At 39.8% G+C, this 24407-nt stretch overlaps 1 protein-coding gene across 2 annotated transcripts in view; it reads right to left on the reverse strand.

Annotated features, from left to right (window-relative positions):
* Positions 1–7580: 7580 nt before the first annotated feature.
* CPVL (carboxypeptidase vitellogenic like) overlaps positions 7581–24407 on the reverse strand; it is a 130693-nt gene continuing 113866 nt past the window's right edge. For both annotated transcript variants that reach the window (XM_058527596.1, XM_058527601.1), the window contains exon 13: positions 7581–7835. In XM_058527596.1, coding sequence (XP_058383579.1) covers positions 7731–7835 — 105 coding nt within the window. In that variant the 3' untranslated portion in view covers positions 7581–7730. The remainder of the gene's footprint in view (positions 7836–24407) is intronic.

Raw genomic sequence — 24407 nt, forward strand, 5'->3', positions numbered from 1 at the left:
AGGATTATTGAATTCTTTTTCTTGTCTTTGTAATGTTTCCAAATTGAATATGTGACTATCAACTCTTTTTACTCTACTCCAGCCCAAGGAGAAAAAAAGAAATTCTACTAAAGAGTTGGAAATCACAGAAAATTTGGAATTGGGATTCAGAATCGCATGCTCCTTGGGCTGGTGCATCTTTCTCTTCTCTCTGACCACCCATCAAGAGAAGAATACGATCTAAAAGCAAAGCTACATGGAGCTTGGTTTACTTATGAGGCTGAAAGAGAATTACATTTCTCATTACATAAGAAACTAGAACTTTTAAAGACCTGTTCTTAGGTTCTAACCTAACAAATGTTAAGATTTTTCAGGGGCAGAAGGAGCTCATTTGAGGAGCCGTGTCTTATTAGGGATCCCTTTTCCTCTGTCCCTCACTGCCCTACCCAGGAAAGTACATGCTGGTGAAATTTCACCCTGAACAAACTACCTCATTTGACTAAACAAAATCTCTCTCCACTATTCCCTCCATCCTGTCCAAGATCAGCTTCAATTTTCCAGTACAACATCACTCCAAGCTTTCTTTTGATAGAATCAATGTAATTTTTCACTTTATTTACTTTTGCCCCAAAGCCTTTGGCGTTTCCCTCCAGTGAGTCACATTATGGGACCATTTCAAAATGACCTCCTCACAGGATGTTTCTCTTCCCAGGGGAAATAGGAAACTGGTAAATGACAGCCTGTCCCAATATGTTGCTGTATAGCATGTGGGGATTTTAATAAAGAAATGTCATTTCACATGCCACCAAAGCCACTTTGTGGATGGACTCACAGGAAGACAGCTTGTAGATGTTTTCCTCACTCTGCAGAGACAAGCTGGGAAAAATAAAGCATAGTTGTTAGGGGTTTATTCATATCAGTTGAATATGGGAATCAGTCCTTCAACTTGCTACATCACAGAAGTTTAGTGTAGTCATTTGAGAATTTGGATTTTGCAAGAAAATTGAACCATCAGAGATGGGAGGATAGGAGAGAAGGCAGACGCAGGAGGTGCTGAGAGCCTCATCATCACCTGCACACTTATGCTTATGCTTCAGGCCTTGTTCAGTGCTACTCTTTGCCTCTGGGAAGTTTCCAGCCTTCCTCCCCACTCCTCAGTTTGGAAAACTCCTTCTTCCCAGGAGTAATTAGTCACTCCCTACTCTCTGCTCTCAAAGCAATTTGTATCTTCCTCTACGAAAGCATTTGGCACTCTGGGATTACAGTTATTCATGCAGCGGTCACCTGCCTTACCTTTACATGCCTCCTTTCCCCCCATTTAGAGGGTCTCAGGGGCAGGGGAATGGCCAAATTTGTCTCTGTATCTTTAGCACCCAGAACAAGTCCTGTCACATAGGAGGTTTAATATGGCACATCCTAGTGTATGATGGTAACCATGATTGGGCCAGGGATCCAGGGAATTTCTGTTCACAATGCTGATATGGGTATCTGGGTTGTCCTATTCTCTTCACACAACACTCCCCCACCCCCGCCTCAATTCTCTCAGGCGCTTCTTTTTCCCCCTTTGATTCACGTAAGAAAATCTGAAGTATCATCAAAAATTACTAGATGTACACATGAGTTTTGATTAGAAATATTCATCAGGAAATTATGAAAATTACCAATGTGTGTTCCCACTGCATGTCAAAATTTAGAGGCTGGCTTTAATCTTTCTACTGAGCTTTGACTTCTGCACATGGTGGACATTTTTTGGCCCTTGGCTGCCCCCCATCCAGGCCCCCTTTTTCCTAGTAACAACACCCTGTTTTTGGGGGGGGGGTATTTTCTCCCCCCATTAGGTGCAGTCTTGGTGATACTGAGTTCAAGGTAGCCCACTCTCTCTTAGCCTGGGATGAGTTGTCAGTGGTCACCACTGGGTATTGTGTGGGACTGAGGTAAGGATGTTTTTACTTAATTTTTGCAATGAGCAATTTGAAAATTAGAGATTTAAGAAAAAGATTAATGTTTACCCAGAAGAGCTGGCTAGATGCAACGATTTTTCCTGTGAAATCCGTTTGAAGAGCAACCACAGGCCTGGCCTCTTCTACTCAAGTGCACAGAGCCCGGGGGAATGCAGACAGCCCCGCATCACACTCCTGAAGTTGCCAAAAATCCCTTTAAAATGATTGAACAGATGTCTTTCCTCGAGGTCTAGCAGATATAAATCACAACAGCCTGCTTTCAATTCCTAGGCTCCGGTGTCTTAGGGGCAACAAAATCCATCACTTTCTCTTTTGTTTTCTGAATGTTTTTTAAATCTTCAGAATTATAATAGCAATAACCATTACAGTATGCAAGAAAAAGTAAACACAACCGTGTAGGTAACTGTGTTTCATCCCAGGGTACAAACTTCTCATGTAACAGTGGAGTTGACCAGGCCTCCACTAGTCAGTCACCTTTGCAGCTAGTCTCATTGACCAGAGGTGACCCTACAAGGGCTCAGCATGAAGAATGAAATGGTTTCTGAGCTTAGAACCAGAGACTTAAACGGCATAAAGATTGACACAGCCATGGCCCATATATCATCAGCAGTAAGAGTTGGGGTCTTGTCATTCACAAGAAGAAAGGAAGGGAACACCTGACTTTCCAAAATAAATCAGGGCTCCAGTTAAGCAGTTTGTCACAGGATCTGTCCTTGGTTTCTAGCCTCATCTATCATGTTTTTGGTGGCATGAGAAAAGACGACTTAAGAACTTCACATAAATAAATAATTAAATGAAAGCTCTTAGTACTTTCCAGAGAATCGCAATTCAAATTTAAATTAGTTTCTCTTGGTTGGAGCAGATACTGCATCTAAAAGTTTCCAAGAATCTGGTTTACACAACTTTCAAAATAAAGCTCATTTTTGATGATAGTATACTCCCTAACCCCAAATGGGGTCTCTGATACTTAGCGATTGATATCACCAGATGAGACAGAGTTTTGGGACCAGGAGGTACTGTGTCTCTTCCATGGAAAGAGGATGGAGTTTAAGGAGAAACACTGGGGTTTGAATCCGGACTGGCTCTGCCATTGGCTGTAGAAATTCAGGCAAGTCTCTTAGTATCCATGAAGTTCCACGACTTCATCTGTGAAATGGGAAAACCATCTACTTGGTGATGTCTTGGTGAACATCTGGTGCATTTTAAGGCCTTAAAAAGGATAGCTGTGATTATTACCTGTGATTTCACAGAATTAGGTATGCACAGCTGAAACGAACCCCAAAGGAAGGCCTCTTTGGCCAAGTGGAAACAATCTCTCAGAGGTTGAGGCTAGGCCTTCCAGATCTACTCCTGGGCCTCCCAACACACAGGCCCATTGCAACAGAAGTGCTTTTCTGCCTCTTTGCAATTGTAATCCAAAGGTCAAATCAACTCACTCCCCCGGCCTTAGCGCAACGCAACAACAGCATTCAGCAAGACTGCCCAGCCCTGCTTTCTGTGTAGTGGGGGTAGGGAGAGCTCCTAATTCCAGATTCTGCAGAATTCTACATTTCTCTAGTCTCAGCCAACATATGGCCAGACTTTTCCTCTTTTACCTCCTCTAACCCCTCCTTTTCTCAAATTTCTGGCACCCTCACTTCTCCAGTGTCATGCTGCCCAGGGAACCCAACACTCTCCTTCCGGCATTCTGCTGAGCAGATTCAGTCCATCGGGGCCTGTCCTCAGGGGTCTGCTTCCACAGCAAGACGACCCAAAAGGCAGTTCTTTCTTGAGCTTCTGGGGTCAGATTTTATACATATAAATATTTAAAAATATAATATATATAACATATAAAAATATACAAAAATATATAAAAATTATATATATAAAACATGAGCACAAAATTGTATAACAATCAAAACATACTTAGAAAATTGTCTCCCTCCCACCCCCTCCCAACAACAGCCAGTCCCTTCTCCCCTATTGTTATTAGTTTATCTTTCCAGAGACACACTATTTTTTACAAAACTTCTATGTGTCTCCCTCTCTAATTTCTTTTCTTTCTTTCTCCCTCCCTTCCTTATAAATGAAAGCATACTATATTGTTAGAATCCTTGCCTTTTTAAGTTAACAAAATCAGTACAAAGTTTAAAGCCACTGTTAATTCAGACTTTTTCTGTCTTCTCAAACAGTGCTCTCCAAACCTTTATGCTATGTCACCCCTATCAATAAAAACTTGCTGAAGACATACCAAAAACAAATATAATTATTCATTCATTTATAAAGTATAATCATGCCACTACTGTACTAATATTTATAGTATGAAATAGTAATCAAAATAGAAATGGTAAAAGGATAAAATAAAGATGAAATTTTAAATACCTAATTTTTAAAAATTGTATTTGATTTTTAGTAATACAAAATATTTTCTTTCTAAACTATTAAATATTTTTAATAGGATCAATGTTTTGAATATGCTTTGTCATGTTTGAAAAATCTTGGGTTACCCTTTTGTGAAATAGCAATTCAAATGTCTGGTTATGTGTTCACTTTATTTTGACACTTGGTTTTAAAGTCCATCAGAGCTGAAAAAGATACTTTAGAGTTATGTAAATCCAAATGAAGAAATACCTCATTAGATGATCTTTATTAACTCCCCAAACTCATTTTTCAATCCTATCTATCTTTTACACAAGATGTTTCTTGAAATTTTCCCGGATTTAGGGTTTTTTTTGTAATGTGCACACAGTAGATGGAAACACATCCAAACATGTTTTCAAAATGCTCTTGCCATAGATTGAATTTATTTTGGAAAGGAAATACTTTCCTACTAATTGTTCAAGTATCATTTCTACCTTGAAAGAACAGACTGTGTTTACTTTTTAAAAAATATTTGCTAGATGACATACTAACAATAGCCACTTGCTAAGACAGAAAATGACAGCTCCTCTGCAACATTTGTCTTGTCAAGGAAAGAACTCATGAGACATTCTCAGGTTCTGCAACTCCTTTAAACACACAATACATGGTGCGGTATGAGACACCTACCAGGCTGTTCCCCATTGCATGGCAAAGTGTATAAAGATTTGAAGGCTCTGTTTTTATGAAATCAATCACATTGATAACATCCTATAGTAATGTAAATTGCAATTGTTGGCAATATGCTGAACCCAGAACCATGAGAAGATACCTCATCTCTCCCCACTCCAGCTCCCCTCTTTGTATAAGTTGTCTGTTTACAATAATGGCTGTCATGTGAGACATCTGACTGTCTCACGTCTGGACCAACGGAGGGTGCCTTAATAGATGTCTTGAGCATCCCATGGAGGCTGTGAACCTCACTTGGAGCTTCTCTATACAAAAGACTCTCTTCAATTAAATTCAAAAACATGTTTTTATTTAGTCTCTGAATTACCCTTCCCACCCTTCTTTAAAGTAAAATACTTGCCAGATTCAGTCTCCATAAGACTCTATCCTCAAGGGAGTTGGCTAGGGTTGCTCTGAGAAGGCCTGGCAAGTTGCCCCCTCCTGCCTCCCCCCCCACTCCCTACTGTCTTAGTGCCTGGGGTGGGGAGACGATAAAAATGACATCTATGACTTCCGTCTATTGAGCTATTATTTTTTGTTGGTCCCTATGCTAAGTGTTCTATAAATACAGTTGATTCTTTTTTTGCTGTAGTTATTTTCTTTAACATCTCCCCGAATACCAAATTAGCAAATTCTGAATCATTGCTCCTAGGGGAAATACAGGATTTGGTTCCTACTAGCCTCTGGTCACATTTTTGTCAACCAATCAATACAACAATCAATAAAACAATCAGTGTTTTACGTGTGTCTTTGTTTAAAGACACCTTATTTAATATATATATTGTTGCTTCATTAACATTGAACCCATGGCCAACAGCACTATGCCTTTTGCCTGAACGAAGAATACCTCACGGATGTATTTTCTCCGTAAGGCACATCATAGCCTCCTTGCACTTAGGATCACTAGACAGACTTCAGCTCTATGCTTAGGAGCCTTTTAAACAGCAAAATTACCAACAAAAGGCACAAAAATGCAAAAAATCTAGCATTAAATAAATTGCAAAAAGGACACTTGTTCACTGCAGGAGAGCTGAAACAAGAAGGAAGAGCGTTGCCTTGTTTGACTTCAGCTGAGAATGTGCACATTGGGCGACTCAAATTTTCTGTCACTCTGAGCATGTTCGCGAATGACCACAAAAGTTAGCAAGTATTGATTTAGGGATTACATACAAATTTTAGTGAGTAGGTGACACAAATGTGGACTCCACAAATCATGAAGACTGACTACATCATCTCATGGTACCCTTGTGAAATAGGTACTATTACAATGATATGTGAATTGGAAGGAACCTCAGAAATCTTTTCCGCTACGTTCTTTGAGACCCTGGGAGGCTCGTACAGTGAAGTGATTTATCCAAAACATCCAGTGCATGTGTGACCCACATGGGACTAAACCCCAGGACTCCCAGCCACAGTTGGTGCCCTTTCCACTACATATTTATGGGACCAACTGCAACTACTTTAACTTGCAGGGGGGGCTATATGCAAAACTTTTTGCACATTCTCCCCAGTTTATTCTCTGCAATAATTAAAGTCTGCTTTTGGTCAGAAAGCTTGATGACTTGTAGTCTATGGGCACAATGACCAATATATAAAAAAACAAAGCAAGATCACACATCTGAATGAAATCAGGCACAAAATGAGAAATTAAGAGAACTCAATCAAATATTTGCAGCAAGAACAGGCTTTGTCATTTTAAATTTAGTTCTCCAGTGAGTCAATTCATAGATGGGTAATATGAGAGTGAAATGATGTGGAAAAAGCCAAACGTGCTGTAGAATTTGAGATGTGAGCACGTGACGTATAAATAGGGAAGATGTACCAAGATGTGATATTTTAGTTGGAAAATTACTAATGTATGCATGTTTATAAATGTATGTATTTTGACGCCAGATTATCTCAAATTTTTTTGATATGCCAACAATTATACAAAATTAGGTTATTCTTTATTTGGCTAAAAGAAGTACAGAATTTAAAACCTAAATTAAACATGGCTCATAACTGATGTGGCCTGCAGGCTGTTTGATAAATATGTACATTTCAGATGAACTAACAAACTAAGAAAAACAAAAAAAACAAAGAAAGAAAAGGTGAAGATTCAGTATGTTCTCTGAATAAGATCCTCTGCTTATCATCAATTGGTATATCATTACTTTTATATATAAGATTTCCATTTCAAAGAATTCCAAGCTACCTTCTTGCTAAGACTTTCCACGTTCCAAAGTCTCTTTCCACCACTATTCATTCATTCCTTTGGCGTGATAATTCAGATGTTCTTACACAATAACATTTACCAAACACCTTCATATGCACAGCATGACAAACTCTTGTTATTTACAGAACAAGATGTCGTCACTTTATTCATTTATTGCACTTTTCATATACTCTTAGAAGGAATTTAAAATTCCTATTCAAGACCCCAATATCCCATTTATCCACTTCTATCTGAACTGGCGTCTCAGAATCCATTCTTTCCATCCTTTTACATCCCAAGATATAATTTTTACGCATGCACAGCATTTTTTTAAAGTGAATTTTGCAACGAACCATCTCTTCCCCCAAAACAGAACCTCATTTGTTTCAAGGATAAATTTTATTGATGAGAAACATTTTGCAGATACAAAAAAGATCATTTTCTTATTTATATGACATTTTCCACTTTGAAAATTTTCTTTTCAAAGATGAAAACCCCTGATATTCTCTTTTAGGAAAGTGGCTTATCCATCAATAAGGATCCCATCCTCTCTCATATACGAATCGATTAATCATGTCAAAGGATCTCAAAGGCTGGTCATAGGGTAAAATGTGTCCTCCACCTCGAACAATTACCTTAAAGAAGAAAAACAAAAGAAAAATTAAAATTTAGAGAAATCGATATTCTAAATAAATGGAAAGTTTTAATTCAGATTAAAGGATTCTTAAAGCTTACATGAAATACAGAACATATTCTGTCAATCTATGCCTTTGGATAGCTCACTGTCTTGCTTCTGATGGCTTTTAATAATAGGTACCGTAAGGTAGGAAAGTTTTAAAATTGTATAGTTACTTAATTTCACACAAAGTTGAGTTCATCCTGTGTAAAACTTGAAAATTGTCTTTTTCTTCTTGGGAGTGAGCTGTCTGTTCTCCCATGCTGTGCTGTAATTCTTAGCTGGTTAGGCCCGAGGTGGGGAGACCTACCCCAGGCCAGCTCTGCCCGTAACTGGGTGGAGGAATCTACCTACTTTCCCCCCTCAATTAGCCCATCCACGTGGCCCTCACACTGGGCTATCAGTATACCTTCCACCTTAGCTTTACCATTAATAAAGGGGATATTTTGATTCTCCAAAAAATTAAAACAACAAACGAGAAATCTTGGACACCTGAAATTTTAAAAGGCTATTTTTTTTTTGAGCAGCACAGTTAGAACATTGTTTTCCCGATATTTTATTATGAAAAAATTTCAGACATACAGCAAATTTGAAAGAATTTCACAAACTTATCATTTAGATTCTCTCATTAACACGCACCTTACTCATTTTCCACACATGGATCCCACTATCCATCTAGTAATCCATCTTATCTTTTTGACACATTTCAAAGTGAAATAGAGATATCAGCCACACTTCCCCCCAAATTTTACATAAAATTGACATACAATGAAATGCACGAGTCTTAAATATAGACTCACTGTGTTTGGATAACAGTGGACACCTGTGTCACTTCTCAGCATGTATAAAGCATTCTTAAAACATCTATAGTTGAGGTGAGTTCAGACCCACACACGGGCCTACAAGGGGCCACCTTGTGCTCGGCTCCACACTGATAAAAAGGGGTTTGGTTTCTGCACTCGGAAAGCCTCTGGTTTCAGCAAATGTCCCAAGTAGAGGACAAGGGGAGGCCTTCATGATTCAATACCAAAAGGGAAAGAACTGACCCTGAGTGTCAGAAAGCCACATGCAGGAGAGATGAGTGTGGCCTGAGATGTCCTGTGGCTGGCACATGTGGGAACAGACAGGAGTTAGCACTGGATGAAGTGAGTGAACACATGCAGTAAAGGATCACATTCAGGAACTTCTAGCTGCTGAATCATAATCAACAATTAAAGATCACTTTGACCAGGACCTTCATGAAAGGCTAAGCTCATTTTACCTGCCTCAACCTGAAGGGAACTGAGGCAGAAAAAAAATACAAATACATTTGCATTGTGCATTTATTATATTAAAATCGCCCCCAACACCCACCATCTTACAACCTGCTGTGTGGTACATGGGATCAACATTATTAGACGAATTTTTCTTTGCAGCTCACAGCTATCCAGGTTGTGCACTGCACAACTGCAGAGAGCACCATTCACATCAGTATTGAGGTGACTGAGCTATTTGGAGCTCTTAGGTGGCTTGTCCAAGTCACACAATTGTAGTGACAGAACTAGCTAGAACCCTGGCTTCTGATGCAAACACCAATGTTTTTAATCAAATCATAGTATTTGCACAATAATTTCTTATATTTGAACAGAACTTTACAGCTTAGTTACAGAATATCGCACTCTCCTCTCAACAGCCCTCTGAGGGAGGAAAGGGAAGTAGACCACATCACAGAGGTGAGGTTGGACTTGCCCCTCACACTCAACTGGAAATTCCGGCTTTATGCTACACTCCATCAATAGTCATCTGTGCCTTACTGCAATGCCAACGGAACCCATCTACCATTTGTGTTCAAGCTTACATCTGGAAACCCAACATGTCCCACTTTTTGTCACAGACCGAAAGTAAACACATGTGACAAGAGCCCCTGCAAGTGACTCTGGAGGAAAACTCACGCTGCCCCCGCAATTCCAGGCTAGAATTCTCCTTCTGTTGATTCCCATCCACATCTCCAGCCATAGCAGGAATCTGATGAGTGATTTCCGTGCAACTTCAGCCCAGCTGAGGACACTTAACGAAGTCACATTTGTGACAAAACCCAGCTGCTTCAACTGGAAATAAGTTTGGCAACAGTGGTCCGGAACAGCAATAAACTGAACACCCCAGAGCTAAAGGTCATCCTGCCTGCAGGACCAGAGCTGCAGCTAATGGGGGGATAGCACAGTGCTTTACGGCCTGGCCTTGGGAGTCAGAGTGCCAGAGCATGACTCAAGGCAGAGCAAGCTGTGTGACCCGGGGCAAGTAACTTAACCTCTCTGACCCTCAGTTTCCTTAACTATACAATAGAGAAAGAAGTATTAACGCTTGGGATAGTTGTGTGTCTTGTGAGGAATTAATGGAATAATGTCCATAGAACACTTAGCATGGTGCCTGGCCTGGGATGGTTCTCAAGAAATACTAGTCATTGTCATCATTCTTCCAACAATTACCCCTATTGTTGATCAAAACCCAGGATCAAAATGCTTGAATCAACCTAACTACCCTAGAATATGTGTTCCTACACTAGTATCAAAAAATCTTGGTTTAAGGGAGTTGTTTAAAACAGTCGTTCTCAAATTGAACGTGCATAAAAATACCCGAGCTTGTTAAAACAGACTGCTGGGCCCACCTCCAGACTTTCCAAATTTGAAAGTCGAGGGTGGGGCCTAATAATGTGCATTTCTAACAGTTCCAAGGTAATGCTGCTGATGTTGGCCCAAAGACTACTCTCTGAGAACCACTGTTTAGAAGAACTTTTTCTATTCTGTGACAAACCAGGGAATTCTCTATTTACATCAAGATAGAATACAAGGAGAAATTTGTTTAACACCTACTCGTGACTGCACCTTAGCGTATTTCTTCCTGATCATCCACTCTCCTGATATTTACACACACACAGAAACACACACACTCACACTCCCTCCAGCAGTGATGAAAAGATCACGGTGATTGGGTATTATAATTCTTACTGTCAGAGTAAGACTTGACCCCCGGTCCGATTCTGAGCTGCCATATGTAATGATCAAATGACAGCATAAATGGTGTCATTAACATGGGAGAGAAAAGCTCGTTTAGCAACAAAGTCTTTTTCACATACCACAAAATTCTCAAACAAAATATGTTCTCAGGCAGATTCACATAGAGCATTTTACCCACGTTACCCTCAAAAATAAATTTACGAGTACTGAAAAAGAAACCACTCTGTTGTTTATACCTAAGCCACTCACCACTCACAAATCAAGGATACAAACCACTCCTCAGTTTTCAGAGGTGTGTAACAAAATGTGACAGGGCCGTGATTGCATATTTAAATGTGACAAGATTAAGCTCAAGGCTCCCTGGATAGAAACAGTCTCATCACCAGAAACTGTATGTTTTGGATGTTTCCACACTAGAGCTGAAACCTGTAAACTCATGTGTTCCAGATGTTCCAGGGGTCACAAATGTGTCATGAATTTTAAAGGGGTTATACAAACACTTTAAAGCTTCGTTCCAATTTATTTTTTAGAAAATGATACAATTCTCCCTGGAACTAGAAACACGAACCTGGCAGTAAAGGTTTCCCAGCTGTGCCTTTTCAGACGAAAAATATAGAAGGAAATTCACAGTGGGCGTGTTGATGTAGATGTGTCAGGGGAGACTTCATGGGGGTCTTGGAGGAGCAGATCGCTGGACAGACACTGGTGGGTGGGGTGGGAGGAGGGGTGCATGGCAGCCAGGAAACTGCATGTGCAAAAGCTGTGGGGCATGAAATGCACGGCACGTGCAGTCATCTGTAAGTGGTTCCGTTTATGAAGGTAAGAGGGAAACAGAAGGGAGAGTTGAACAGGTAAACCCCATATGACAGGCTGCTGGGATGCAGGGACCTTATCCTATAGGATTTGTGTGTGTGTGTGTGTGTGTGTGTGTGTGTGTGTGGTAAAATACACATAACATAAAATTACCATTCTAACCATTTTACAGTGAACAGCTCAGCAGCATTTAGTACGCTCACACTGTTGTGCAACCATCACCACTATCTAGTTGCAGAATGTTTTCATCACCCAAGAGAAAACCGTGTACCCATTAGCAATCACTTCTCATTTCCCTCTCCCCAGCGGTCCTTGGCAATCGCTAACCTGCTTTCTGTCTCTATGGGTTTGCCTTTTCTGGATATATCCTAGAGGGTTTTAAGCAGGGTAGTGATATGCTCAGATTTGCATGACAGAAAGATGACTTAATATGTAAAGAGGGGGCTGATTTGGAAGGGAATGATACTAGGGCAAGGAGGCAAATGAGGAGACTAGTTGTTCAGGTGAGAGATGATGTAGGCTCATAGGACAGATGGTGAGAAGGGGAAGAAGGACGTTGGGGGGGAACCAATAAAACTAGTGATTAATCAGATGTAAAAGTTAAGCGAAAGCAACCCCCCCACACATACACATACACGCATCCTCCCCATTTCAGGCTTCTGACATGGGCAGCACTGTCAGGGGTGGTGAACCAAGAAAGAAGAAAAGAGGCACAGGGGAGAGGCAGGCTTGGGAGGCAGGTGCAACAGGACAGATTTATAGTTCTCGCTTTCCACAACGGCGTGAGGCAGAGACTCAAGACAAGCTTGCTCGCTATGGTTTCTGATTTACACTCAAGTTCTCGTACTATTTTTATTCCATTCCACGTTTATGAAACTTACCTTTTAGCTCTCAGACACTAACCATGAGTAGAAGTAAAATAAATATGCGCTCGAATAAAAAATATACTAAAAAACAAAAGGTACTTGGGAATGAGAATAAAAAATAAGCCAAAGCTTATTAGCAGCCACCTCCTAACAAAGAACGAGGCAAAGCCACGCTCAAACACAGCAGAGACCAAGGCTCAAAGTTGCTCCCACAACACTCAGGAAAACTCCTCCAGATTTACCACTGTCCACTTCCAGTGTAGCGAACGACCATTGAATAGGAGGGGAAGGGGTGCATCAGCCAACCTAAACATAGTCATCACAGTGGCATACATTCTGAGTAGTCAATGCATAGCTTTGCTGCTACTTGACAGTTCCCAAAGCGCTTCCTAGATGCACATCTTACTTACTCAGTTGCAACAATGCTATAATTTAGGATTTCCACTTCTGGCTATGACACAATAGCACGTGTCAAACCAACCCCACTCCATAAGAACAATACAAGTTGAATTCAGAAGAAAAGAAAACCATGTAGGGGCCCACCCGGTGGTGTAGCGGTTAAGTTCAGCGTGCTCCACTTTGGCAGCCCAGGGTTAATGGGTTCAGATCCCAGGCACAGACCAACCCCCTCATCAAGTCATGCTGTGGCAGTGACCCACACACAAAATAGAGGAAGATGGGCACAGATGTTAGCTCAGGGCCACTCTTCCTCACCCCACCCCCACAACCAAAAAAAAAGCCATTTAAAAGCCATTATCAGAAAGCAACCAGGACTTGAGAGGCCAAGATGATGCAGAAAAGAGAACTGCAGAAAAGTGAGCCTAACATTGTGTGCTGCTTTTCTTTCCGGAAAATTCACCAATTTCTAAGCTTCTCTGGCCAAGAAGCCAAGAACAAAGTGACAGATAAAAGATGAAAAGCTAAGCAGAACTTATGGTGCTTGGGAGACCAAAAAATTAAAACCAAAGAACACCCGAAAGAAACAAAAGACAAAATCTGGAATTGCAGGCTTCTCAAGGAGGCACAGCTCTGGTAAATACCATAGGCTTTTCATTAGATCCACGAAAGACAAGGTCTTAGAAGTAATGAAAACCAGAAGCAGGTTGGCTCTGACAAAACCTGAAATCCACCAGCAAATCATCATCCTAGCCCCCGACTGAAGCAAGCTGATCTGCCCCGACTATCACTACTTTCCAGAAAAATTAAATCCTCTTTGGAGGAAGATAACATCATTTTTCATACTTTTTTTTCACATATTTTGTCCAACATTCAATAAAATTTAGTAGCCATGCCAAAAGAAAAGATCAAATGACTAAAAACCAAGGGAAAAAAGCAAACAGAAAGAGACCACAGATACTGGATTGGATATTGGAGTTATTGGGTATAGATTTTTAAATAACTGTGAAGAAATTATTTAAGAAGTTAGGCGACAAAATAAAGAATTCACTAGAGAATTAGAAATATATAAAAAAGAATCAAATGGAAATTCTAGAACTAAAAAGTTATTTACCCATTGTTAACTGAAATAAGAACTCACTGGATGGTTTAGCAGTACATTAGACATGTAGAAGAAAGAATATACGAACTGGAAGACAGGTCAGTAGAAAATGTCCAGACTGAAGCATGGAGAGTAAAGGCATGGGGAATACAGAAAAGAAAGAAAAAAACATGAGACTATAAAACATTTAACTTATGTTTAACTGGAGTCCTAGAATAAGATAACAAAGGAACAGTACAAAAAAATAGTAAAATTCAGAGAGTCTGACTGAAAAATTTCCAAAGTTGTCAAAAGTCATCAAGCCACAGTTCTGAAAAGCTCTATGAACCTAAAGAAGAAAAACACAAAGAAAATGAACCACATCTAGGTACATAATAGTATGTACCTTTAAACCAAGAGTTTTGATTGCTAATATTGGAACACAGTGTTCTAGGGTAGTTAGGTTGATTCAAGCCTTTTGATCCTGCGTTTTGAATAGGGCTAACTGTTGGAAGAACAATGACAATGGCTAATATTTCTTGAGAACCATCCCAGGCCAGGCACCGTGCTAAGTATCCTATGGTCATTATTCCATTAATTCCTCACATAACTCACAACTATCTCAAGAGGTAATATTTCATTCCCTATTGTATAGTTAAGGAAATGGAGGGTCAGAGAGGTTAAGTTACTTGCCCTAGGTCACCTAGCTTGCTGTGTCTTGAGTCAAGCTCATACACTCTGACTCCCAAGCCAAGGCCAGAAGCACGATGCTTTCCCCCAATGGTATACTGTTAAAACCAAAGACAGAGAAATCTTAAAATTTGTCAGAGAAAAAAAAGAAACAGTGCTTTCAATACCTTCAAGGAAGCAAGAAAGCTGACTAATCAACAGAAACAACGGAAGCTAGAAGACAGTGAAATGCTATCTTTAAAGTTCTGAAGAAAAATAACTGCAACCTAGAATTCCTACAGAAATGACCTCATAAAGATATTTTCAAGGACACAAAAAATTGAAAAAAGTTATTGCCAGCAATCCTGCACTAAAACACTAAAGGTGTTTCTTCAGACAGAAGGAAAATTATCCCTAATGGAAACATAAAAATATAGAGGAGAATGAAGAGCAATGGAGAATTTACATGTGTGCATAAAAATAAATGAATATTGTTAATAATAATAAAGTCTTGTGAAGTTTGAATCATGCAGAAGTTTAAAAAAAAGACAACAGTTGTACAAAAGGTGCCATAAACTGAGTTAAAGAACTGTAAAGTACTTGCACATCTGGAAAATAATAAATGTACTAATTCAAAGTCGACCTTCTTAAGTCAGCATTTGTGTTGCAATCTCTAGGTAAACAACAAAAGGATAGATAATAAAATAATGTATTATTAACAAGCTAATAGTGGTTCTAAAAAAAAGCATTATGACCCCAAAAGAATAGATGGGATAGAAAGATGAGAGTACACGGCACAGACATTTGTGTGACATGAAAAACAGACTTCTGACAATCAGGGAACTTTTAAGTTAGAAGAAATCTTGTGATCAAGTAATATACCCTTCTTTTTAGAGAGGTACAAAATGAATGCCTGAGGGGTGAGGTCTCTTCAATAAACATTAGCCTCATCTCACCAAATCAGTCAGATGTTTCAATGTGCAATGAATGTGTCTAACTAAAAAAAAGAAAAAGTCATGGAAATTTTCTCTAAATCAACTCCAAGAATCTCTATGTTAATTTCAGCAAGGTTGGTATGAATGACAAAAGTTAGAGCCTTCTCTTTCCTTGGTCATTATAGTCAGTGGAAACCTAAAAGCACAGCACAGGGTAGGAGGAAGAAGCGATTTGGCATGGCGGTTAAGAGCATGAGCTCAGGATTCAGCAGATCTGGGTTTGAGCCCAGCTCTGTGACTTTGGTAGAGCGACTTAACTGCCTCTATTTTTCATCTGTAAAATGGAGATAAGAATTAGGGTGATCAGTTGTCCCAGTTTGCCCAGGACTGGGAAGTGGGAACATAGAACTTGCAGAGCTAACACTGAAACAGTGCCAGGCAATCCAGGATGGTTGCTCTCTCTAAGAATATTTAACTTTTTGCAAGGATTCAAAGAGAGAAGGCATATAAAATGTTACACAGCACTCGATACACAAATATGTATTAAGCTTGTACCTGTGCCATACAGGTAAATAATAAGCACTCAACTAAAGGTCATCATACTATTATGATCTGAATTTTTATGGACAAAGGAATATTTTTTTTCCCTTTAAGAGTGGAGAAAGAGCAGAAGTTACAATATTAATAAATATAAAATTCATTACTGTACTTTTTCAGAAAGAAAGGATTATAATATATTCTTCAGGAGGGGGAGTATTTCTCTTCCAGGCCTCTTTTATTTGCATGCTATGAATTCTTCCTTCCCATGGGAAAGGTCACAATTAAAGTAAGAAAGCAGCTTGAATATGAGCTCAAACCTCTGTCAATGCGCTTGACTTAACCGTCGAGAGTGAATGTGATCCCTTAAGCCTGCCAACACTATGATCCATCCCACTCTTTCCCTCCACCCCCTTTCACCACATGCAATGCCAAACACCCTCTTCTCCCCACACAGAAATAAATGTCAAGCAAGCAAGACCTTACTTGTCTTAGCAGAATACCAAAAAAGCTGTTCTGTCTTTTTTCCCTTTTAAGAACCCACTTTACAACACAGGATTTGATGTGATTAAAAAGTAATCAAAACTTCCCTTCCTCCATGTCCAGTTTTTACATTTGATATTCACAGAGAGGATAAAAAGCACAATCCAGTTCATTAATTACCCTTACTCAATATCTAGCTTTATGATCTGCATTTGTAGCTTTCTTCTGGAGGAGAAAACCAGTGTGGGGGAGGAGAGAGCAGAGGTTATAGCAGCAGATGCTCTCTGCCAGGAGTGTGGTGAGGACACAGATCCTGACTCACTGTTTTCTGGGTAAGGTGGAAAGAAGCGCCAGCCGACCTGCTCAAGTTTTACTTCCTGCAAACAGAAACGCAGGATGGCTCTAGCAGCGGTGAGTCCGAGCTCTCTCACACAGCTCAGGAGAGCTGCCTCACTCCACATTCAGTGACGTCATGTTGATAGCTTGAAATCAGCCACGGTGGGAGTATTTACACCAAGGAAATTGGCAAATACCACAGATCAGTGTCTCCCCTCTCTCCCAAGCCAGCTTACCCTCAGACCACTGGTTCCCTGACATTTTGGCTCTCCTGGGGAAAGGTGAAATGTTCGGGCATTCCTCCTCTTTCCCAAAATAAATCAAAGAAACATCCACCCAAATGGGTAAATTGTTAGATCCAAAACTTCTCTGAAACCTTGGCTCAGGAAATCAGGTGGACCAGGTTTGAAATATTTGCAGAAAGACGAGAAGGTCGTGTTGCCTGCTTCCATTCCTGCCCACCCTGCTGAGTTCTAGTATAATCGGCAATAATAATTTCAAGACCACGGCACCATATTCACAGGATCCCTCTGTTTGTATCACAGCCCCCGAGACACTCCAAACCTGATCTGTTTGGGACAACTCCTAACCAGAGAGGGTATCTAGATTCAGCTGTGTTCTTGACCCAGAGCCTACGGGGACCCCGAACCTGCAAATGTCCCCAGGTTCCAGGAATTTAAGATACAGAACATGCCAAATGGCACATTTTCATGATACCACTTGAAATAAAATAAGGCACACAGTTACACTACCAAACCAAACACTGTGCCAGGCAAAAATAGTGCCCTTAGTCCCATTGACAGTGTGGCAATATCTTAACACAACTCAATTTTTCTTCCTTCACATTGCCTTTCTCACCCCATTCCACCCTCCACCTTGTTTATTATTTGGCTCTGTTTAACGTTCCCACAAGCAATTTTGTGAATCTAGTTACACTTCAAATTACAACAACAAAAAGTTACTGTTTAAAAAGCAAACCCCAATTCCCTCTTTGTTCCTCAAATATCATTAATTTTTAAAACCCATTCTCCACGTGTGGATAATACTTTAAATGTTAGACTTCTTAATATTTATTCACTCCTCATAATGAAATGGTTCTCTGTTAAATTTCAACAGATTATTAAAAACTACTCAACAGCTAACAGAAAATTATGCATCATTGCCTTGCTGTTATACCTCAGTAAATAGATCTGCTATCCAATTTATATTTTAAATAATACAATAAATTAGCTCCCTTAGTATTAACTAAGTGCATATTTCGGTAGCTTAATTTAGAAGCATTCTTTTTATGCTAATCAGTCCTCTCTAATGAAATAGAACCACATGAACTAAGAAGACTCTTGGCAAAAAATCAGAGTAAAATTGGGAGTTGCTGTTGTTTATTATTTCCTTTATTTTCAGGAAGCAAGCTGTGTGTTTTTTTAAGAAAAGGAAACAAACCTCCAATACCAAGAATTCCAATTTTTTTCAAAGAGACGACACTCTAGCCAGCACTGAGATAATGAAACTTTTACAACTCCTTCCATAAATTCGTTTCCCAGAATATTTCTCCCTTTTCTCCTATGCAACACAGAAAGGAAATAGTCTTTGGCTGACATAAACAATGCATCCTTTTGTTTGAAGGGAATTGTTTTGAACTATTCATTATCTCAGCATGTCTAGTCTATTTCCTAGAAGACATTTTGGTGTGTACAATTGCTGAGCAACCATACCTTGAGAATTGCAGTATTACAACACACACACACACACACACACACACACACACACACACACACACACACGAGAGGGGTGTGGACATGAGGTAGGGACCAATTTGATTTATTCACTGAACATTTACTGAGTGCCAGGAACCGTGCTAAGGGGTTTGCTACAGACGTAAGTGATACATTATTCCTGTTCTCAAGGAGCTCAGTGCCAAACAGGGGAGGAAGGCAATGAAAGAGTTCAATGATGAAGCCCAGTGTGGCACATGCAATAAGAGACGCACGGGGAGAGAGATGCAGAGAGGGAGGGGTTCTGGGGGGAGGAAGTGTTCCTAGAGGTGATGCTGCAGCTTAGCCTTGAAAGGCAAACGGGTTTTCCAGGCCATCAGAGGAGTAGAAAGGGCCTTATGAGGAAAGGGGAGGGAATCTCATGGGAGTTGCTGGCTGACAAAAACAGCAGGGCGTGCTTGGGGAATTATAAGACGTTTTGTTTTGTTCTCCAGGATTCTAATCGAGAAGGAAGGAGAGTGAGAGTTCAGGTCGGGAAGGAAGCAGAGGCCGGATCAAACATCTTCCCTCTTCCATGTAAAGAGTTTGGGCTTTATTTTACAGGTAGCAGGGAGTCAGTGAGAGGTTTTTAACAAGGGAAAAACATGATCAGACTTGCATTTTGGAAAAAAGCACACACAGAAGGGTAGATTGGAGAGGAGGGAGGCTAGTTAAGACCAGCTAAGGAGGCTATTGTAAAAGGAAAAAAGTATAAACAACAACTTAAAACACGTATTCAGAGAGGTCTCGAATAGCATCTTTTAAAATGTGTATCTTTTCTTACAACACCATAAGGCAAAAACGTTTCATTTTAGAATTTATAAGGTGGGGTAGCCATCAGTTTTTTTTTGGTCTTCCAAATGCTGCACTTTTTAAAATTGGTTTGTATAAAATCAGTGTATTTCTTTTTAAGTAATTCTTTGTGGTTTCTGTATCAAGCCATAGGAAATGAATAAAATCAGGCCAGGGAGAAGGATACCATAAAGCAGATGTGAGAAATGCTAGCTAAAGAACTAGGTGAGTAATCTTTACCAATTATTCTTCTTCTTAATTTTCTAGTAAGACTCACAGCAAAGTGACTGGCTAAATAATTTCACTTCCTTGTTGTTTCAATTAAAAAAGTGATGGAAGTGAGGGGATTTGTGCTGTGTTGGAGAAAGACTCAGGTTCTTCTCCCAATGATCTAGGGCTTGCCTATCAATCAGAAGCATAATGTCATTTTATTAGTTGCTTCTCATTACTGAGCCATTGTTGGTGAGTTGAAGCGAAAAGGTGCTGAAGGAATAAATTTCTGGGTTTTTTTCCAGCTGGATATTTTGGTAGCCAACCTCCATGCATGGCATCCTGAAAGAAAAATGCAGCAGCAGAACCAAAGTAGAACAAGACTTGGACATGACATGTCAACTCTACCCTTTCAGTGTGAGTGGATGCTACAGTCTTTAAATTTGATGGTAGCCAGAGAAGATGGGAAAGACAGCAAGAGAAAAAGAAGACAAACCATGAATGTTAGACATGGGAAGGGACAGGGACTTTAAGCCCCCTTTCAATTTGACAAGCCCAGGTGAAAGTTGACTAGAGACAAGTCCAAGAATTGGTAAGACAGTGGAATAACCAGAACTCTTACACATTACTGGCAGAAATACAATCAATGGAAAACTGTTTCGCATTATCTAATGAAGTTGAAGATGCTCAAACCCTGTGAACTCATCAATTCCACCTCTAGGCATTACTCTTAGAGAAGCTCTTGCACACAGGCACAAGTAGATATGTGCAACAATTTTAATAGCAACATTCTTTGTAGTAGCAAAAAACTGGAAACACTCCAAATGGCCACCAGTAGTGGAAGTGATGAATGATATAATCATATAATAGAATACTATGCAGCAATGAAAAAGAATGAAGCACAATTAAACATATCAACATGGAGGAATCTCATAAAGTACTGAATAGTGAAAGTATGTTACTGCAAAATACATAGAGAATAATTCCATTTATATAAAATTAAACATGAAAAGTAAAATATTGTTTATGGAGATGTATATTTGTAGTAAAACTTTTAATTTAAAGGAAAGAAAAAGGATGATAAAAATGAAATCCAGGACAGTGGTTTACCTCCAGGGGCAGTGAGGGAAGTGGATGGGATTGGGAAGTACAAGCTCCTGGTAATGTTGCATTTCTTAAACCGGCTAGTAAGTACAAGGGTGTTCATTTATCATTGTTTATTTTATCTTACACAAGTATTATACATATTCTTTGGTTATTATTCAATTTTTTTTTTTTTTGGTGATGAAGATTAGTAGCCTTGAGCTGACATCTGCCTCCAGTCTTCCTCTTTGCTTAAGGAAGAGTCGCCCATAGCTAACATTCGTGCTCATCTTCCTCTATTTTGTACATGGGTCGCTACCACAGCATGGCTTGATGAGCGGTGTAGGTCCATGCCCGGGATCTGAACCTGCGAACCCTGGACCACCGAAGCGGAGCACATGAACTTAACCACTACACCACCGGGCCAGCCCCTATTATTCAATTTTTAATTTAAAAAAAAAGAAAAGAAAAACCACTTACTGATGCTGCCTAACTCACAAAATGAATCTTTAAGAAATTTAACATATTCTGTCATGCTTTTTTCTTCTGCCCAACACAGAGATGATGAGATGGGCCATATGTCTAAAAACAGTAAGTGGGGAGGATATGGAGAAGCAACTGAATGGCAACAAAGGCATAAATAGGAAGTCTCCCTCTGGCAAGCAGCTCTCAGAAGACAGAACTGGTGCCAGAATCTAAACCTTGGGAATCCAGTTGCTGCATAAAAAATAAATATTAGGAACAAAAATAAACACCCACATCTCCATGCTGGACAGCAGAAGAGCAAGAAGCTCCCAAATATTTGGGGTTTTTGTTTTGCTTGATTGTTTTTTACTCTCTAAATCTAAACTCCTATATTCCCCCTTCTTCCCTGTTTCCAGATGTTAGAAGCTTAGTACAAATGGAAAAAAAAACAAAAACAAAAGCAAAAAGGCTGGATGCTTCATTTATTGTCAACAGGGATGTTTCAGATTATCGTTAAACTAGAAAGGACTCAGTGCTTTAGAAACATCTCATTACTCGTTTGAGCCACTTTTATTTACTATTATTAGACTGCCATGTAGCAAAATTCGGAACACCTCCCCAGCTCCTCCACTTCTTCCCCCTCTCACCAAGACAGTGTCCTTGTTACAGCGAAGTTAAAACTGGATACAATTACAGGAGTTTTGGCCTATCGGAGGAATAATATTTAGCCCATTTCATCTTCTGAGCCTTTAAGACATAGCATCTCTTAAGAACCCTATTGGACAGGCGTATAGCTTCTTGCCCTGTGAAAAGAGATAAATACTAGGAGAGGTCAATAAAAGCAATAGGAATAAACATTTATTACATGCTTCCTAGGTGCCAGATAGAGTGTCTAGTAAGGTATAAGCGTGATCTCAATTACTCCCAATAATTAATCCTCCAGTGGGAGAGGCAGGTATTAATATTAACCTCACTTCACAGATGAGGAACCTCTTGGAGAGGTTAAGCAACATGTCCAAGGTCACACAGCTAGTAAGTGGTGGGGCAGGGAGCTAATAATCCAGGTCTAACACAGTATGCGTTCTCTTAATCCCTATACTAGGATGTCACTTGAGTAAAGTGATAGTAGAAGTAGTTAGAATCGCCAAGATAAAAACTAGAAATAAAATTCAAGTCTACCTGATGGCTAAGCTGATAACTTCTCAATCTGGGGTCACCAAAGCTGGTCTGTGGTTTGGGTTGGGAAGGGTCTATAAATTATTTTCCACAATGCAAATAGTCTCTCATGGGCTCTTAGTCTTTTTTTTTGCCATGGACCCATATGGCTGTCTAGTGCAGACTATGGAAACCTCTCGGAATAATGTTTTTAAATACACTATATATTTTGTTGTTGTTAGTGCCATCAAGTGGATTCTGACTCCTAGTGACACTGTGTACAGCAGAGTGGAAGCCTGCCGGGTCTTTCTGCACCATCCTCCCACCTTCCAGTGCTGTATCAGACAACGCTCCACTGCTATTTTATAGGGTTTTCACTTTTTGCAAGTGGGTGGCCCAGTCCTTCTTCCTAGTCTCTTTTAGTCTGAAAGCTCCACTGAAACCTGTCCACCATGGGTTACTCTGCTGGTATTTGAAATACCAGTGGCACAGCTTTCAGCATCCCAGCAACATGCAGCCGCCACAGTATAACAACCGATAGACGGGTGGTGTGGTTCCCTGACTGGGAAAAGAACCTGGGCCGCAGCAGTGAAAGCGTTGAATCTTAACCACTAGACCACCAGGGCTGGCTATACATACATACACACACACACACACACACACACACAATAGATTACAAATGAAGTCATTACATTGAAATTATCAAAATAGTAAAAAAGAAATGTGACGTAGCAATATACGTCCTTCTATATGCACATTCCATAAGAGCAACCAGTGGGTCTGATAACTACTGTAATTTTAAAGTAGTGATGGTCATAAATGTTGTGTCAAGGTATTTGCCACAACGTATGTATTTGATATGAAAATGGTTTTGCTTTCTATTGGCAACCAAGTCAAAGGTACTGCCAATGCCACTGTGGTTTGTTACCTACATTCATAATGGGAGGAAATGCTAAATTTCATAATTCATAATAGAAGGAAATGCTGTTTCAGTTAGACGTTAGTGAGTATAAAGATGCAATTTTTTCCCTTCTAAGTTCACTGACCTCTTGAATCCTAACCACAAACTCTTACCCCAGGTTAAGAACACTTATTAAATAACCTAACAATCACCTAGTGGAAGTGCTGAGTTTACCCTTGATACGGCTTCAGTCTAAATCACTGCATTTTTATTTTTGATTTCACATGGCATTAATTGTATCAGTCCACTATAGAATTTGATCATTATTTAATATCCAGAAACAAATTCACTGCCACTGGTGGACAACATCTTTGCTGAGAACTGCTCTGTATGATGTTTACCATGCTTGATCTAGTTGTATCTTTGCTGAAAAGTAACAAAGAAACACTACCATCTAAAAACTCTGCACATGAGGACCACATCATTTCAGCACAGGACAGAACTCTGCTGGGAAAGCGAAGCGAATGTTTTGAATAAATAAACGAGTTTTTCTACGAGTCTAAATTACCAATGGTCTATCAGTGTTTTGAGAGAACAAAGACCACTTGTAAACCTACAATGCATGGCAGGGACTGACCTAAAATTGAGCTCAGGGTTTTGGCTGAGGATTTCAGAGAACCAGAGCCACACCAATAGATACTGTTGACTAGAGGACACTTTTCTAAATGTGATGCTTCAGATCAATGGCTGGTTTGTTAAGAGTAAAACTATGTTCTCAGGTTTCTGGTTGGCCTGTAAGTAAGAAAATAGGTCAGGATTTAGAGCCCCCTCTAGGCATCAAGTGGAAGTTTATCCATACATAAGCCACATGGGGTTCCTGCAAGATGGAGGCCATTTCAGTATCAACAGAGGGACAAAAACATCCCAGTTTAGGGCTACCCCAAACTGGCTGCATATTAGAATTCTCTGACAAGCTTATATACTGATCCTCAAGTCCTACCCCAGACCAATAAAGTCAGAATATCTGGAGAGAGAGCCTGAGAATCTATATTTGCAAGGATTGAG

This window comes from Diceros bicornis, chromosome 3, assembly GCF_020826845.1.
Source record: "Diceros bicornis minor isolate mBicDic1 chromosome 3, mDicBic1.mat.cur, whole genome shotgun sequence".
Classification (NCBI taxonomy): Eukaryota; Metazoa; Chordata; class Mammalia; order Perissodactyla; family Rhinocerotidae; genus Diceros; species Diceros bicornis.